The 17,440-nt window shown below is 41.7% G+C and overlaps 1 protein-coding gene across 6 annotated transcripts in view; it reads left to right on the forward strand.

The window, feature by feature from the left end:
* The window catches only part of WNK1 (WNK lysine deficient protein kinase 1), a 106,315-nt gene extending 88,896 nt beyond the window's left edge, over positions 1-17,419 (forward strand). For all 6 annotated transcript variants that reach the window (XM_035550716.2, XM_035550711.2, XM_035550712.2 and 3 more), the window contains 8 exons: positions 1,073-1,159; positions 1,852-1,921; positions 3,410-3,489; positions 4,002-4,660; positions 5,581-5,783; positions 6,804-6,998; positions 13,851-14,038; positions 14,342-17,419. In XM_035550716.2, the coding sequence (XP_035406609.1) occupies positions 1,073-1,159; positions 1,852-1,921; positions 3,410-3,489; positions 4,002-4,660; positions 5,581-5,783; positions 6,804-6,998; positions 13,851-14,038; positions 14,342-14,656 (1,797 nt within the window). In that variant the 3' untranslated portion in view covers positions 14,657-17,419. The remainder of the gene's footprint in view (positions 1-1,072; positions 1,160-1,851; positions 1,922-3,409; positions 3,490-4,001; positions 4,661-5,580; positions 5,784-6,803; positions 6,999-13,850; positions 14,039-14,341) is intronic.
* Positions 17,420-17,440: the final 21 nt, after the last annotated feature.

Below are 17,440 nucleotides of genomic sequence, written 5' to 3' on the forward strand. Positions count from 1 at the left end.
TTTTGGTCATCTCTTGGAACTGGGTATCTTAGTAATCCTTCTGCCCAAATTCAAAGCAGTTGTAGCCACTTTAGTGACTCAAACCACAGGACTGCTCCAAAAGGCTTCCTCAGGTTTGTCATAGGTCTTTCTGGTAGGATCTATGGTAAGAAAGGTACAAATAGAGATCTCTTGCTTGTCCTTTGCAAACAGTTTACCTAATTTCACCTCTCATTTGAACTCTAAAGCCTGTCTAGGAGTGTGAGACGGAATTGGAGAAGACTTACTGGATCAAATCTAGTTGACTGTTAAGAGCATTTGCTGCTGTCACACAATAACTGTCTGGAAAATTACCGACTTGTCTTGGAATAGACAGGCGTGCCTTCCGTACTGATTCTGTCAATAGCTCATTACACAATTTTTTTTTCCTTAGTACCAGATTCCTAATTTGCAGTTCAAATGTGTGTCATCCCAAGACCAGTTTAGGACAGTTTGTTCCTCAGTCTTAAATACCTGTTCTTTTTATTCCTTAATAAGGAATAATTCCTTAATAAGGAATAAAAAGAGCCTTTTTAAGGTGTATTTAGAATAATCTTTCAAGCTTCATTTTGCTACTATTATTTCATAACGAAATCTTTATTTCCCGATTGTTCTGATATCTCAGCTCCTCATTTGTTTACTTGAAGCAAATCTCTTCCTGTAAGCACGAGTGAAGAGAACTGTACAGTATTTCAGACAAAATGTCATTTTTACAGTATTACTGAATTAAATTAGCCCACCTATCTGTTAAGTACTTTGATTACAGCATCTTTACACAATTCTTAAGGGAGGAATGCAAACAGCTATCTTCAGGAAAAACAGAAGTTCCTGTTAACACTTCTTTTTCTATTTTTACCAAACGTATTGCTTAAATTGTTCCCAGTCTTACTGTGCTATACATGTGAAATGTGAGCATACAGGAAGAGAACATGATAGAAATATGGAAGCTGTGCTGACTACTTTAAATTTTAATGTTAAATATGGCTGTTTTCTGAAATGTGACATATTTTTCTCTTGAGCTGGGACACCTATTTACTTTTTCCTCTCTCATCAGTCCCAGCAGCCACTGGAAGATCTGGATGCTAAGCTGAGAAGAACCCTTAGTCCAGAGACGGTTCCAGTGACATCTGCTCCTGCCTGTGTACGTTTGCAATGGTAGCAGTTAATAGTCTTGAGTAACGTCAGTGTTTTCTCAAGTTGATGCACTTAGATCACTGCCTTTAATATCGTTATACTAGTCCATAGACTTTTAAAAATAAAAATGAAGAGTCATCTTTCAGCTTGCAAGATTGAGTCAAACAAAATAGGGAAAACCTGTACGTTACGATAGATACTGTATTTCTTGAGGCTGGTTTTGGTGTTAGTTCTTAACAGCTTTTTGGCAAAGTCATTAATATCACTGAACTAGAAGGGGAAGTGACTATGGGATAAGGGGAAAGAGGGTGTTAAACAAGCAGTATGTGCTATGTCAGTGTAAATTTGGGAGGGCTGTTAAACGTGTGGATCTAAATGCTCATGACTATAGTAGAAGTTTGATAGAAAATAATGATAGTGATTAACATTATGATCTCCAAGTGGCTACTTATGCATTACTTCTGCAGAGTAAAAAGGGAGGTACTGCTGACAGTCTTGGGTTGTAAGGCATGCAAAATCTGTTGCTGGTGTTGCTTGTTTTGGAGATTAAAAGATCTTGCATTAGTCCTGTCATGGGTCATTCTTTAACCCTGATGGAACTAAAAGATTCAGTAATATGCAATATGGTGGATTTGCTGAGGGTTCACTCAAACTGTGATTCTCATAAGTTTATTTTTATTTTCCCCCTTGAACTTGCAGTCTGTGCCCTCAGTGGCATCTACAACGGTTACCGGGCTGGTGTCCACAGCAACACAGTCTCTGAAAGAAGGTAAGACAGCCTTTGTTATTTCAGGTGGTTTCTTAGTACAGAGATATAATACAAAATTGAACAGACTAGCAATTTGAAAGGATATAGCTGTCATACGATGGTATTTCCTTAAGAATTGTATTAGTTTTTAGTAACTAAACTGAAATTTTCCACTGTAGATCACGAGAGGGGAATGATGCATGCATATTATAATAAATTATTCAGTATTTGAAGCTGACCAAAATAATAAATTAAGACTTGCAAAGAATGTCCAGTATGCTTCTGAGGTACAGCTTCAGGATTTGAAGGCACTGCTTTCTGTCTCGTCATATTCTCTGCAGTAACAGTAAGAACTTCTGTGTTGTCATGCTGTTCTGTATGTAGGATATCTCCTCCTAATTACTCTTTCATTTCTATTTAGTTAGAGAAATTGGTGTTAACTAGAAATTAAAGAAACAGTAACAAAAAAGATTCTTCTGGCTGCTTTAGAACAACTGAAGGATGACTAGATAGATGATCAACAGTTGAATACTGAATGATCAATGACTTTCAAATCTAAATGACTTTTATTGTTGGGGATGGAGTTAGGGGGTAGAATCAAACAACCCAAACTGCAAAAGTAGCCTGAGGCTTTCCAATCAGTATTCTCCTACTCATCATAATTAAAAAAAAAAAAAAAAAAAAACACTTCATTTTTTAAAAAAGAAACCGCTAATGTGATACTAACATTACTTCTGATTAATTTAGTAAATAGTATTCAAATTGCATGTGCCTCATGTTCAATGACAAACCTTCAAAAGCTAATAAAAACAATAGTAAATAGTCCCATTATAGTATGTCGGTAGGTAATGATACCATAGAAGTCATACTACTGCTAGAAAATGAGTGTTTTTTGCCTGGTGAAGTTTAGGTGGTAAAAGTAAACGAACTGGGAAGTTGCTGAATAAACACAGCAAGCTGTCCAATAGAATTAAATATAGAATGCTATTTCTCAGCTTCTTTGTAACCTTATACTGCCAGTGCAAACAACAATAAAATTAGGAGCCAACATATAAGGATCCAGCTCTGCAGACTTCAGACTGCTTTGAGTAAATGTTGTTTATAGCATTTCTTTAACATACCATTTTTCTATTAAGAAACTGTCGCCAGCATTTGAAATTTAGGTAGTCACTGTGGGTACCGAACTAAAATTAAGTTCATTCTTATATAAATTTCAGTTGTTCTTGAGTCTTTGGCTACTTCACGTCCTTTTTAGAAATCAATATGCTTTTTTACTACAATCAAGAAGTGCACTTTTGACAAGTGTACTGCACAGGGAAACTTCATAGAAAAATACTTAATATCAAAATGCAATTTTAAAATTCTATACAGCAAAGCTGAGAAAAGAGATCAGGTTCCATGAATCCAAAAGCATGACATAAATACTCAGCTGACAGTTGAGTTTGAAATGTTGGAGTGTGAATAACTTGTTGCTAATTTTCTTCTCAATCCCATTCTCCTTTTTCTTAGCTTCAGCATCGTGTGGTGGAGAGAGCAGTGGTATGGCTGCTGCAGCAGGAGCTGGTGTTCTTAAGATGGGACGATTTCAGGTGGGAGATGGTAAACTGATGTAGTTGTTGATACGGAATCCTCACTGAGCAGTTACTGCCTAGTGCCAGCTCAGTGTGCCTCTTTGAAGGCTTTCGTATCAGGAGAAAATACCTATACTGAGCTTGTGATCGAAGGGTTTTGTGCAGACACTGTTCTCATTTATGGCAGGGATTGCACTAGATTATACAAGGTCTAGTTTGTGAATCCAGCATTTGATCGTGTCAGGGATTAACTGCGTATCTGTTGGCCTTGGTCTTTATGTGAAGGAAGTCCTGATTGTGATGCAAGTCCCCTCTGAATCTGTTGGGATTTTCTGGGAGTTAATCATCCAGCCTATCTAGAACTGCTGTTTTGTGTGGCACCGTGTTACTTGGAGGGAAGAAGCTTGCTTTGTGGCGTTCCAGGGAAACTAGTTATTTTCCCCCCATATGATTTTTAGTATTTGAGGTAAATAAGAACATCATGTTGAGGAAGAACTAAGAAGATCTGTGTGATTGCATTTCTGTTCTAGGTATCTGTGGCAGTGGATGATGTGCTAAAAGAGAGTGACAAACCTGAAACTAAGCCGGTGCAATTTGAAACCACCTCCTCTGATTCTTCGCCTCTTTCTGGCAGTAGTCCAGAGAGTACACTGGTAAAGCAGGCTGGCAGTCGGAAAAGTGAGGCTGTCACTGACTCTTCTGTGGATGTGGTAGATGTTATTTCTCAGCCAGTTCCTGGGCTGCAGTTGCCAGTAGATGTTGGTCAGCCTACAAAGGTTGGACGCTTTCAGGTAACAACAACAACAGATCAAGTGGGGCGCTTTTCAGTGTCAAAGACTCAGGATGAGGTCACCTGTGCAGAGAAAGAGCCAATGACTCTTCCTCTCTCCGTGGACTTGGAACAAGTTGCTTCTTCGGCTGCAGCTCCTAAGAAAGAGTTGGAGTCAAGGCAGTCCCCACATTTGAATGGTCCATCCTCTGAGCTGGAGGCTGCCTTCTTGAGTGGAATGGCTAAGGATGTGGATGACGGCTCAGGGAGCCCAGACTCTCTCCAGCCCATGGGGTCAAAGATCAGCCTCCCTGTTCAGAGCCTTAGCAACTCGTTCAATTCTTCCTACATGAGCAGTGACAACGAGTCTGATATTGAAGATGAAGACTTGAAATTGGAACTCCGTCGATTACGGGAGAAGTAAGGCTTCCTTTTGTCTTGTGTGTGCATGAAATGTGTAGCAGATGCTTAATATGAATATCTTTTCATTTCCTCTGGACTCTACTTTTCACAAAGAAAAAAGGTAGACTTCTTTAAAACACTAGACCTTTGCTAAGCATCAGGTCCCATTGTTGGTGTTTATATGGAAAGTAAAATCCTTTAGCAGGAACTAATACGTTATGATTCCAAACAATGGGTATACACACTTGCTATACTTAATATTATAACCTGTAATCTTGTTGCACATGTTTATATATAGATTGATTGCCACACTGGATAAATCTGTGCAGATGTATGGAAGTTTTTGCATAGGACTGAAATTCAGTAGTTAGTAGAAATATTGGTGTCACTTGAAAATGACACACAACTCAGCATTTCTAATATGCATTTATGGTATTTGTTCTCCTTTTCGTGAATAATCCCTGTTGACTTAGAAAAAAACCTCAGAAGTCAAGGATTATGACCTCCTAATTTATATTGAAAGCTGGCTTTTTAGGACGGCTGGCAACTGCTCTGATCTGAAAAGAATGGTGCAATACAAATGTATGGCCTCCAAGGCCATGTGTCTCATAAAATGAGTCATCTAACTATTCCTGTAACATTTATGATGTATGGTTTGATCTTCTATGTTAGCTGTATGTTCTTGTTTGTACATCTGTTTATTCTGGTTTTATGATACAGCACTGGGAACTTTGTATTGGAACTGTAGTCAGTGTTAAAGCACAATGGAAAAAGACAGGCCTTCTGCTGTATGCATTCGGTGGTTATTTGTGGAAGGGATTTATTTCCTCTGTTCTTGAATGTTAATGGAAGTTTGACCAAACAAGCTGGGAAGGATTGTATGCACACATGCGTACATACTTTTTTTTTTAAAGTCATACTCTTTTGTAACTTGTTAGGCACCTTAAAGAGATCCAGGAGCTGCAGAGTCGCCAGAAGCAGGAGATTGAATCACTGTACACAAAATTAGGAAAGGTCCCGCCTGCAGTAATTATTCCCCCAGCTGCACCCCTTTCAGGAAGGAGAAGACGACCCACTAAAGGAAAAGGCAGCAAGTCCAGCCGTAGCAGTTCCCAGGGAAATAAGAGCCCTCAACTATCAGGTAAGGCTTTCTACATTTTTTCTAGATAAGATAGTACTGACATGGTGCTATCTGTCACTTTCAGGTGGATGTGATTCTTCCACCTCCTTCCCTCCTGTCTCTCCTTCCCCCCCCGCCCCAAGTTCCTCTACTGTCTGGACTATGAAGTCTTAAATTGCTTTTGCTAGTTGATAGTCTTGCTTGTGGCTTTTGCAGTCTACTGAAACATACAGAAAGTATATCATGTAGTTTTGTAAGAGCAGTTATAAAATTGAGAATTTTTTTTTATATTAGTGATATGGCTCCGGCTAAGAGGACTGGGAATCCCTCCTATCCGGAGTGAAAAGTGTAAATTAGTGTAAATTTAGTGTACCGGGGATTTTTTTTCATGAACTGTTATTTTCTCCTGAAAATGATTTTGGAGAGTGGGACTAGTCTCTTCACTTATCCCCAGTCACAATTCTTTATACTTACCAAATTGAAAGTTTCAATTGTCAAGGCTTCCTTTCTCATTAAAACAGTATTTATAATAAATTGGAAAATAGTTCCGTGACTGATTGATGTGGTTGTCAGATCCTTTCTGTGTAATTGTATATGTCCCTCAAATCCTGTAGCATTGAGTAAACATCATTGGAGGGCCGGCCCCATGTCATGCAGCAGGGTCTGTATCCAGTCACACTGTGGGCTCACTTCTGTTTTGTTATGTGATAGAGGAGCTCTGTGTGAGCATGTGACAGTGAGCTAACACTGAGTTCCCTTAAGACTAAAGTACATAAAATTATTCTAGCCTTACTACTTTCTTAGGAACTGCTGTAGTCCCTCCTCTGCACCTCTCTCTCTCTCCCTCTGGGAATGTCATGCTTGTCCAGAGGGCAATATCCTTCCCCCCTGCAACCTGGCCCTGCATTTCTTCCTGCATTACTAACAAAATAGCTCACTCGTACTTCCCTCTGTTCTATTTTTTTTTCTCTCCCTTGGAAATGATGACAAAAGCTTAGAAAATGAAATATTCAATGTGTTTTGCCTTTTTTCTTCCTATAGGCAATCTATCAGCTCAGAGTGCACCATCAGTCTTACCCCCACAGCAAACTCTTCATCCTCCTGGTAGTGTGCCAGAGACTGGACAGAACCATTTGTTACAGCCCCTCAAACCTTCACCTTCTAGCGAAAATCTCTACTCTGCCTTTACAAGTGATGGTGCCCTTTCGGTACCAAGCCTTTCTGCACCAGGCCAAGGTAAGACTTTAAATGGACTTAGCATCAAGTCTTGCACCTTTGCTGCTGGTGAAAGAATGGTCAGCTTGATGACACTTGGTATTTAATACACATTGTAAAGTAGATAGGGAATTTAACCCCTATGCATGGACACTGATAACGACTTTTTTTGCAACTAGATTTCAGGCTTCTCACGTAAGTGAAGCATGTTGAGATTGTTGAAGTAGTAAATAGATAGCATATGGCCCCATCTACCCTAATGAAAACACTAAGAAGGACACAAAAGAATGCAGTGTGATGGCAGCAAGCAATATTCTTCTGACCTGGGGGAAAAAGTGTTGGCTGGAAGGATGAGGAGACAGATGAGAAGGTGCGGGGGGGAGGTGTGTGCAAATGTGAAGTGAGACTGAGGAAGGGGCAGAACAGCTTTGGTGTTAAGAGATAATTGAAACGGTAGGAAACTTCAGAAGACTTAGTGCTTTTGGATTTAACGGCTTTGGCTGTTTCTGTTAATAATGTTTTTAGCAATAAAAGAAAAAAAAAAGGCCCATATTTTGCATTATGGGTTAGAGATATTCTGGGTAAGAGTGTAGGAGTATGGAATGGCATAGGAATAATAAATTAATTTTACTCAAGTTGAGAATTGCTTATAATTAGTTAGTATGTTATCAAATCATTTCTCACTGATATATTTGGGAAGGTTTGTTTTCTCCTTGCCACTCATTAAGGGGATTCTTTTACTTCTGTGAACTTAGTTGCTTCCGGTTTTTCTGCTGTATTATCTTATTGAAAAGCTTTACTGTAGACTGATTGAATGCATCAAATCAAATGACTTTTTGTTGAAATTGGAGAAGTACAAATGGAAAACAGAAATGGACTTTTTGGAAGAATTTTCTCTAGAGATTTTTTTAATGAACTGTTTCAAGTATTTTGGAGCTACTTTCATCTCCCTACATCCAGAGTTGTACAGTATCTTTTACAGTTAGATGCGTTTGCTGGCATTTGGCTTTCCTATTGATTGAAACCCTATTGTTGGGTTATGTACTGGAGATTAACCCAGCAAACTTGGCCTAATGTCTGCAGCTGTTGAAGGCAAGTCTCTTCACTCGTATGTTGTCTGCGTACTCTTTGGTCCACTCTTTTGAGGCTTATTCTTGTGTGCCATGTTAATGCATTTCACCCTTCCAACCTCAAGTTGCTAACATCTTGTAGTGGTGTTCTGTCTCTTCTCCTCTCCTTCCTCTGTTCTTCCCGTTTTTGTTTTCTCACAGGCTGTGCGAAGTTTAGCTGTGCATCTGAGAGAGTGACGTTCAAGCCTGGTGGCAGGAGGACCCGATTTCTGAGTACGCCCTGCTTGGCTCTTTGTGTGTAACACCTTTACTCCTTCCTTGTCTGTTTTTTTGTTTTGTCTTTTTGTTTTCTTCTGCTGCCTGGATCTGTTTCATGCAGCCCATTCTCATCTGCCACCTTGTATTCCCTCCCATTCCATGGCACAGCTGAGCTGCTCTTTGCTCTTAGTGCACCTTTAGAAGTTTGGGTTCTCATGTCAGGTGTTCTCTTGTTAAACCCATAATAACAAACACTGATTTCTCCAAGCTTTTGGCGGAAACTTTTCTGGGCAGTTCAGTGAGATAACAGAAATCAGGGTTAGCTTGCAATATGTGAGTGCCTGGGCCTTTTATTCTGGCCTGCTTAGTAATTATGTTTCAGCATATATTAGCTGACATAAGACTTGGAGGGGAAGTACTCTTTCTAGTGGGACACAGGAAGGTTTGTTTTCCAAGTTGTTCCTTTGTTGGGCACTATTGTAACTGATAGCAGGAGGGCTGTGTTGTCTTCCTCCAGTAGTATGCTTACCGTGCAAGTTGGGTGTTTTTGAATGCTGTCAGCACTAGTGCTGATTACAGTGCAGAGCATTGATGCCACCTGTAGGCAGTTAGCAGTGACTTCTTGTGTTCATTAGCGGATGGATAGCTAAAGATTGAAGTGTTGAGGGTTTAAAAAATATTTATAGAATACTTCCAGGCACACTCAGATGAGCCCCAGATTTAGAAGTTCTTACTGTGAATTGGAGACAGACTAAATATGACACAAATAGCAGTAAAGGTGGGGAAATAGCCATCGTCAGACATCCTGTCAGCCCTCACAAGTTACCTTGCAGCTTTTTTCAAAATCCTTTCACTTGTGCTTACCTTAGGCCAGATTAAAACGAGAGCCTTAAACTTCTGATGTGATTTTCTGAAGTAATGACATGCTTGAGCTGAGGCTGCTGATGTGATGCTTTTGATGGGGAGTGCTATGACATCTCCCATGCTGCTTCTGCAGACCAGACCTTTTGAATGCTCTGACATTTATTTCCCACCCTCTGGAATGACTTGGTGTGAGAAAGCTTTAAGTGCTGTACAGAGACCTTCAGTTGCTGCACTGCATGACGGTACCACGCATCTGTAGCATCTGTCTCGCTGCAGTTGGCAGCCAGAGAACCGTGTGCAGGAATTAGACCTGGCCTTCTGCAGAGACAGCTGCAATGCAACCAACCCAGTCCTCTGAGACAGGAGTGAGTCAGAGGGAGGGGAGAATTTTTCCTGGCTGCCAAGTTTTGCAATTATACCTCTAGCCCACTTCATTGGATTTTAGGTACATTACTGTGCAGATGTGCAACTAACATCTGCAATCCAAAGACTTATGGCTCCTTTCTTAGAAGGAGTGAAATGCTTACCAAAGCTAGCTTTTTAAAATTCTCTGGTCTGGCCTATCCTTTTTGGGGTAGGGAGTATAAAGAATGACCATTCTGCTTCTGGACTTGACAGTGAACTGACTATCAGTTAGTGTCATATGAGTGTCATATTCCTACGAGGCCTTGGCTTGCTGCAAATTGCACATCATCTGGCTATAAGAGTGCTTTGGCATGTATATCCCTTGCTTGTGGGACTGGGGCTAAGGGAAATGGATTCCTTTTGAAAAGCGTTTTGTAGCTGTCCTGTAAAAGCAGGTAATACTTGTGAAGGCATGGTACAGCTTGGCCTGGCTCCCAGCTTGTTACAAGTTGCTTGCTTCCCGGAGTCTTGTCCTTGAAATGCTATTGCAGACTGTTGTGGAGAGTGACAACTGGAAAAGATGCTGGGTTAAAATCAGCAGTGTTGAGGAAACAGTGTGGTAATTGATACTTTTAACTGTGCAGCTGGAGAAACAGAGCGGTACAGCTTGGCAGGGAAAGTCTGAACTGTTCCACGAAGCTGGGAAGACTTGGGAAAATAGGGTGACAAACTATGAAAGCACTTGGCCTATCAAATTCTTCTCGTTTTGTGATACGGTCGAGCTTGAGAGCTGTGAAGTGCTTTCTACGTCCTGAAAAAAATGGAAGATGAACTTGTTTTTCCTTTTGTGATAACAATAATGCTTCCTGCCATTCTTCACTATTTTGGGAATTCTGAAGAATAAAGGCAGGAGGCTGAACCATTTCTTTCTCTGAAAGTACAGCTGATGAAACTGTCAGACCAGTCTTTGGATTTTTTCCTAGAATGTCCCAGTAGTAACTTCAAGAGCCGTGCTGTGCTATGTTCTCTGTTTCTCCCCAAGCTTTTTGTACTGTTTGCTGATACTAAACATTTCTTGCTGTTTCTCTTATCTTTAACAAATGACTCTCTCTTTGTGCTTCAGGGAAGATGGTGAAAAAAGTCTGTCCTTGCAACCAGCTCTGTAGTAATTATCTTATTTCTGTTATCTCCAGTTCCTGATTGTAAAGCTGTTCATTGGCTTTTTCTGGTCACTGAAGCCTTACCTCCCTGACTCTGTCTCCAGCACAGTATCTGTCTGTCTCTGTTGTGCCCTCTGATGTCTACTCTGTTGTTAGCATATTTATACAGCGTGGCTATTACTTCTGCAGAAAGGTGGAGGCAGGCAGAACCTCACCTTCACTGTGGAGTTCTTTGCTCACTGCTAACGACAGTGAATAGAGCATCAGGGTCAGCAGCTCACTGTGACGTGCTAAAACCGTACCTTTGAGCAGCTGGTTTGTTTACCTCTCTGATGGGTTCTGCCACCTCCAATTGCAGAGACTCCTTCAACATTTTAAGAGTAAGAGTGAGCCATCAGACCCAGATCTCCAGTCTGTGTCTAAAAGTAAGATGCTTAGAAAAGCCTGGGTGTGGTTGTGCCATTTAAGATTTTGAAGGTGCCTTTTCACTGTTGGCTTATGGGGAGATTTAAAAAAAAAAAAAAAAAGAGCTGAATAAAGGCATTGTAGGTAGCAGGCTGGAGAGGGAGAAGCCTTTTCACTTCAGATCACTCACCTCAGAGCAGAACTGGGGACGGCTGCTGTGACCAAGCAGGAATGCGGGGGGTTCTTCCCATTGAATGCTACAAACTGAAACACTTCAGACTCTTCTGGATGGCAGCTTGGGTAGGTGGTGAATACATCAGAGCTAAAACGTGAAATTCCTGAGAGGGCAGTTTTTAAATTGTTACTGTAGGAGCTCCAGTAATTTTATAGCTTGCCTCTAATAGTATAGGCTGGTCTGCTTCAGATTGCGACCTGGGGCTGGAGCTCCGAAACAAAATCATTTTGTAGACAAGGCTCTCATTGCCTCTCACCTTTCCCACCTGCTGTAAACCCTGAACCAAACCCGAAACCAATCAATTCCAAAGCACTTGAGATTTCCTAAAAGACTTTTCACATTTTCAGATGAATGCATTGTATTATATTCCTTGAATAATTCTATTCTTTCTGTGGCCTGAGGAAGCTCCTCAGCTTAGGGCCTAGATTATAAGCTGTATGCTTACTGATCAGAGCAGAAATGTGAGATACCAAAACCAGATATTGGCCATCATGAAGAGTATGAGAGTGAGTGTTTCAAGCTCTGCATGAACCCTCATGGTGGAATGTGGTTGTTACTGGTTTTGATGCCTCCTCTTGAGTACCTCTTTGTTGGTTTTGCTTGTTTTGTCTTTAATTTCACCTTTCACGTCATAGTTCTGATTAAATAACTGTATTCTGAGCACTGTCTGTGTGCTGCATGCTTCAGGTTCTCATTATTTTACTGTAGACTTTTCCTTGCCACCTTACAGTGAGTTTCTGTTACCGTTCATCTGAGCTGCAGCTGCACACCCTGGTCAGGGAACCTAATGCTTTCCTTCCCGCGGGTACTGTTGCATGTGTCTGCCTGCCTGTACCCGTGGGCGCCCGCACGGGGAGCCACTTCCATGCTCGAGTTGGAACTGGTGGGTGGGATGCGTATCTTTCCCTCTTCAGCACCACTAGAGGCAGTAACACTTTGCTTAATTGTCCTGCGTAGTAAGTATGTCACCTTCCTGATTCACTCCTTAATGTGAAGCATTCCTGCAGGGGTTTGGAGCCAGTTCTCTCTTTGATACTGTGGTTGCGAGGAATGAGGCTGGTGGCCAGGTGGAGGTGAATTAGCTGTCAGGCGGGAGACAGGGACTGTCATTTGGCCCTTACAATACAGAGGTGATTTTCATTGCCGGGGCTTTTCATGCTCCGCTTTTAATCGGTTTTCTTCAGAAATTCTGCCACACACTCAAGTTTTCTTAGACTTCCCAGTTGCAGTGTTCAGAGCAAGCCAGTAGAAAGGTTTGAGGAGCTTTGAGAACCAACACCATGCAGGTGAGGGTGTGTGCACGCAGTGAGTGCAGGGTTTAGCACTGCAATGGCAGGATGCTTATTTTTGGTGCTTTAACTGGTTTTGTACTAAATGGATTTGAGAAATCTGGATTTGTTCTGCCTTTACTGTGTCCTTCAGAAAACAAAAACAAAACAAAAAAAACCACAACTATAGGCCTAGTGGTTAACCATCATTTCCACATCTGTAAGTGAAGACACTTTGCAGTACCACTAGGAATTCAGAAAGCTTCCTTGATGGTATACAGCTTTGATTACTGTTTTGGTAGCTGCCTTTGAAAAGCTCAAACTTGAGTGAAGTTTCTTGTTTACAAGAGAGGGGTAGGGCAGGGAGGCTATCCAAAACAAAGCTTTGCGATGTTTTCTACAGGCTGCTGTTCAGCAAGCTTTCTAGCAGAACCAAGCCCTGGTATTTCTGTGAAGGTTTTTCTTTGTGTTCTTGCGGTCAGCCCAGTGAACAGAAAAACTTTTCAAAGCAGGGACAAGGAACTATTCTCGTTTCTGCCTTCTTTAAGCTGCATTAGTCATTTGCATCTGAAATGCTTGTTCTTCTGACATAGGAAATGTGAACATAATGGCAAAAAAATGCCTTCAGAGGCAAAAAGCGAAATTTAATGCAGTGCAGGCTTCCCATGCTGATCCTGGCTCTTTGGTGGATGAAGATAGTCCCATCTGGTTATTCTCAAGAACATAACTATGGCAGCTATTGGAAACAACAGTTGCTGTTTCTCACTGTGGCTTTTTTATGTAATCTGGGTGAATTTTTCCTCTTCATTTTACGTAGTGGAGATAATTTTCTACAGAGCAGCTGGCTATGCTGATTGTACTGCTCCTTGTTCAGCATCCAGTATTGTCCTCCAAGGTGGCGTTGCCTTGTGCTGATAGTGGTTGCTGCTAATTAAAAGGTATAGGATGAGAGAATGATGTGATTTTTGTCATTTGGTGCCGAAATCTAATCTCCTTTTTCTTCTGCAAAGACCTAGAGGCTGCTACCATTCCCTCTTAAGATGACTACTTGCAGCACTTCTTGAAAACCAAACATATCCATGAAATAGATGTGCCTGTAGGAGTCCTTGTAGTTCCTACTTCAGCATGTCTTGGAATTGAAATGTAGACTTGATCTGCATGGCATTTTAACTGGCTCTCTGTTGTTGTACCACTGCCACAATTATTACATTTACTAGAGGAAGATGATCTTTAACCTGAGTTTTGACTCCTGTTTCTTGTACTTTTAGGGACCAGTAGCACTAACACAGTCGGGGCTACAGTGAACAGCCAAGCACCCCAGTCTCAGCCTACTGCTATTGCCTCTAGCCGAAAAGGGACTTTTACAGATGACCTGCACAAGCTGGTAGATAATTGGGCCCGAGATGCCATGAACCTGTCTGGCAAGAAAGTTGGCAAAGGGCATAGCAACTATGAGGTAAGATTTAACCCACAAACGTTTATAGGAAGAAACTGTCAACTGTCATTGCTGTCTCATTAGTGTGTCAAACAGCAGGCAGAGTATGGTTGCCACATAACCTGGACAACTGTGCCTTAAAGATGTTGGGTATATCTTTTACGTGCAGCATTATATTACATGCTATGGAAGGGAAGGGGAATAACTGAAGAGTAAGGCCATAGTGCATCCTTGCGAACAGCCATTTGGAAGAGCCCGTGGGCTAAGGGGATAGCCTGTGGATTTTAAGCAGTTGTATAACTTGAGGGTTGAATTTTCTTTCAGGGCCCTGGAATGGCAAGAAAATTCTCGGCTCCAGGTCAGCTCTGTATCTCTATGACATCTTCCCTGGGTGCTACGCCCATCTCTGCAGCATCAGCTACCTCTTTAGGTCCCTTCACAAAGGCCATGTGCCCTCCGCAGCAGTATGGTTATCCGGCAGCGTCTTTCACCGCTCCGTGGAGTGGGACGGGTGGTCCAGCACAGCAGCCACTTGGCCAGTTCCAGCCTGTAGGTGCCGCATCTTTGCAAAGCTTCAACATCAGCAGTTTGCAGAAATCTATCAGCAACCCTCCAGGCTCCAACCTGCGGACCACTTAGCTGCGCTCGGACACCGTGCTGGCTAGACCTCGGGACAGGACATGGGGAGGGAGATGGGGCCCTGTATCAGCTCCTAGTGCTGCAATGAACTGGTGGCTTGCCAGACTGGGAATGATTTTCTCTTTTCCAACCATTGCTGTTAACTATGTAAAGGGGGTTTCCCCACACGCTTACAAGGGGGAGGAGGATGATCAGCATCCTTACGATGGGACAGTTCTTTTGACTTGAGGGGTCCTGCTCTTGTGTGGAGCAAGAGCTGTGAAGATAAGTTATGGGGTCAGTTAACGCAGTCTTGCTCTAAAATTTCTCTCTGGTTTGAGGCTGAATCCACGCGTGTTGAGATGGGAGAGTTGAATCCTAGCATGAGGCTTTAGCACACTTCTCTTCTCTCCCTGAAGATCCAAGACCAGGAGAAAAGCTGTCCAAATCCCCCTCCTCTCCCTCTCCCCAGTCAATTGTATTTGGCTCCAGAATGGTGGGGCACATGAATGGACTTGCAGTGCAGCCCGTGCTTGATAGGTCATTACTGCTTTAAGTAAGATATTAACAGCTTTGACTGCAGCATTAGAGCAATTTAAATTGTTTAAAAATTTTAAAAGTTCCCTGCGGACATGTACTTACCATCAGTTTTGATGTGGAAACACTGTGATATATAAATGTTGTTGGACAACAGTAGTTTAAAAATGAGTGGAATATAGAGGGTTAAAAAAGTTAAAAAGAAAAAATGGGAAAAAAAGCTAGCTATATCCTTATACTTATTGGAGACACTTTAACTTTTTCCTTTGTATTTTCATTGTATTAGATAAATAAATGTGAATGTAAAATTGTATAAATTAATGTACTTGAATACTTGTCTGTTCTCCCAGTATGCTTGCTGGATATTTTAGTGCCTTGGACTTCTATTGCTTCTGCAGTTAGCATTGTCTTCCCAGCAGACCCCGAGGTGGACGGAGGGCAAGTTCAGAGAAGGATGGATGGATTACTTGTACCTAGTGACCAGGACATTGCAGTTTTCTTAGCGATACCGTTGCTGTTTAGAGTAAGTGCGTGGAGGGCGAAGTCACTGAGGCAGTGGATTGGAACAAGGTGCTGCGTGTTGGGGAAACTTGTCCGAGTGGGTGATCTGAAGTTGCTGCTGTGATGAGGGCCAGGTGGGGGTGGGATGGAGGGTTGCAGGTGACGCTAAATTGAGACTAACCAATATTGTCTACAGAGGCAGGAGGTCTGGATCAGAAATGGAGAGGATGGGGAGAAGGTGTGTCTTTGGGAAGGGTCCCATTTAAGATGCAGTTTGACTCCACCTGTGAAGTGGTGAAGATGTTTGGTCAGGATGTGGTTTGAGGGAGAGGTGCCATTGCTCGTTGGCATGGGCTTGTCTGCTGGGATTGCTTTTCTTACTTTTTTTTTTTTTTGAATCCATTTAAGCCAGGAATAAACTGTCCTGGTGCAACGTCCATTGCCGGCAATGGATGCACTTGAAACAGCCGGCATCAAGAAGTTTCCTCAGTCTTATTTTGGAGGATTTATGATTTTGTTCACTCTAACAAATTTCAAGCTGGTACCAGGACTGTAGCTAACTGTCACCTCTTAGTAACTGTACTGTACCTTCTGCTTTGTTCATTTTCCCTTTTCATATTTAAAAATACTGGTTTCCTCTTCAAAGTAAAAATAATACCAGCCAGTATTTATGTAGTGCTGCAAAAAGCTGTGAAGGATCAGAGTACTGCTTCCTGGTACTTGGGAGTAGCTCACTGGTATCCTGGAAGGTGGTGCATCAAGGAGATGTTACTTGCCTGATTTTTTTTTTTTTTTTTCCCTGAGTGCTGTTCCCCCGTGGAGCCTTAATAGGGAGTTTTTCTGTCTGTGGATGTTCTCGCTTTTATTTTTACAAACACGCAAGGTCCATTCCTTTCCTGTCACTTTTTTTTTTTAAGCAGTTTTGGCAGCAAGGGCATGTACAAGGTGGAGAGGAATGCCTGGGGGTGAAAGCCAGTGGCAAGGAGGCTGGGCTCTGAGTTCCTTAGATTTGGGGGTTTATTCTTTGTAACTAAAGTGCAGACTGGAGCTACAGGAGAGGAGGCTCAAGGCTCACGGTGTGAGTGTGGTGGAAAGGGGGACAGAAAACAGGGGTTCCTGCTGCTGAAGTTGAACAGAAAACCTCTGCTCTTTGGTCTGACGGGATGCAGAGAAGTTTCCTGAATACACCCAGTGTAAGGGGAGAGGTGTGCTCGAGGAAAAGGAGCAGTTTTGCAAACCTGCGGCAGTAATGAAACAAGGGGAATATTCATGACAGGGGAAGTAATCAGCTGAATGCAGCACGTGGTTATTTAATTTTGATCTAATAAGTTTGAGGTCGTTTTCACTTCATGTTATGCAAGAACTGGTTTTATTTACCATTGATTCCCCCTTCCCCTCCTGTGGATGAATAACTGAAGTCTAGAGGAATAAACTAATGCTACTGAACTGTTAAATTATTTTGTTTAATATTACACTTTGAGTATCTTTTTCCACATAAAATCTGTTTCTGAATTACAAGCGTTTTCTTTACATTATTTAACAATGTACACTGTAAAAAAAAATAAAAAAATAAAAAAATAAAAAGAATTGAAACTTTGGGCTTCCCTGGCCGTAGTAGTTAGTTGTATATTTTGCACTAAACCCAGGCACTGCGCTTCTTGTATGATTGCGCTTTGTGCTGTCATTTGTTACCTTTGTAGAATATCGAACGAAGTCATTGAAATAAACCAAACCTGCTTTTGTTGAGCCGTGGGTTTTCTTGTTGAA

This window comes from Cygnus atratus, chromosome 1 (genome assembly GCF_013377495.2).
Source record: "Cygnus atratus isolate AKBS03 ecotype Queensland, Australia chromosome 1, CAtr_DNAZoo_HiC_assembly, whole genome shotgun sequence".
Lineage (NCBI taxonomy): Eukaryota > Metazoa > Chordata > Aves > Anseriformes > Anatidae > Cygnus > Cygnus atratus.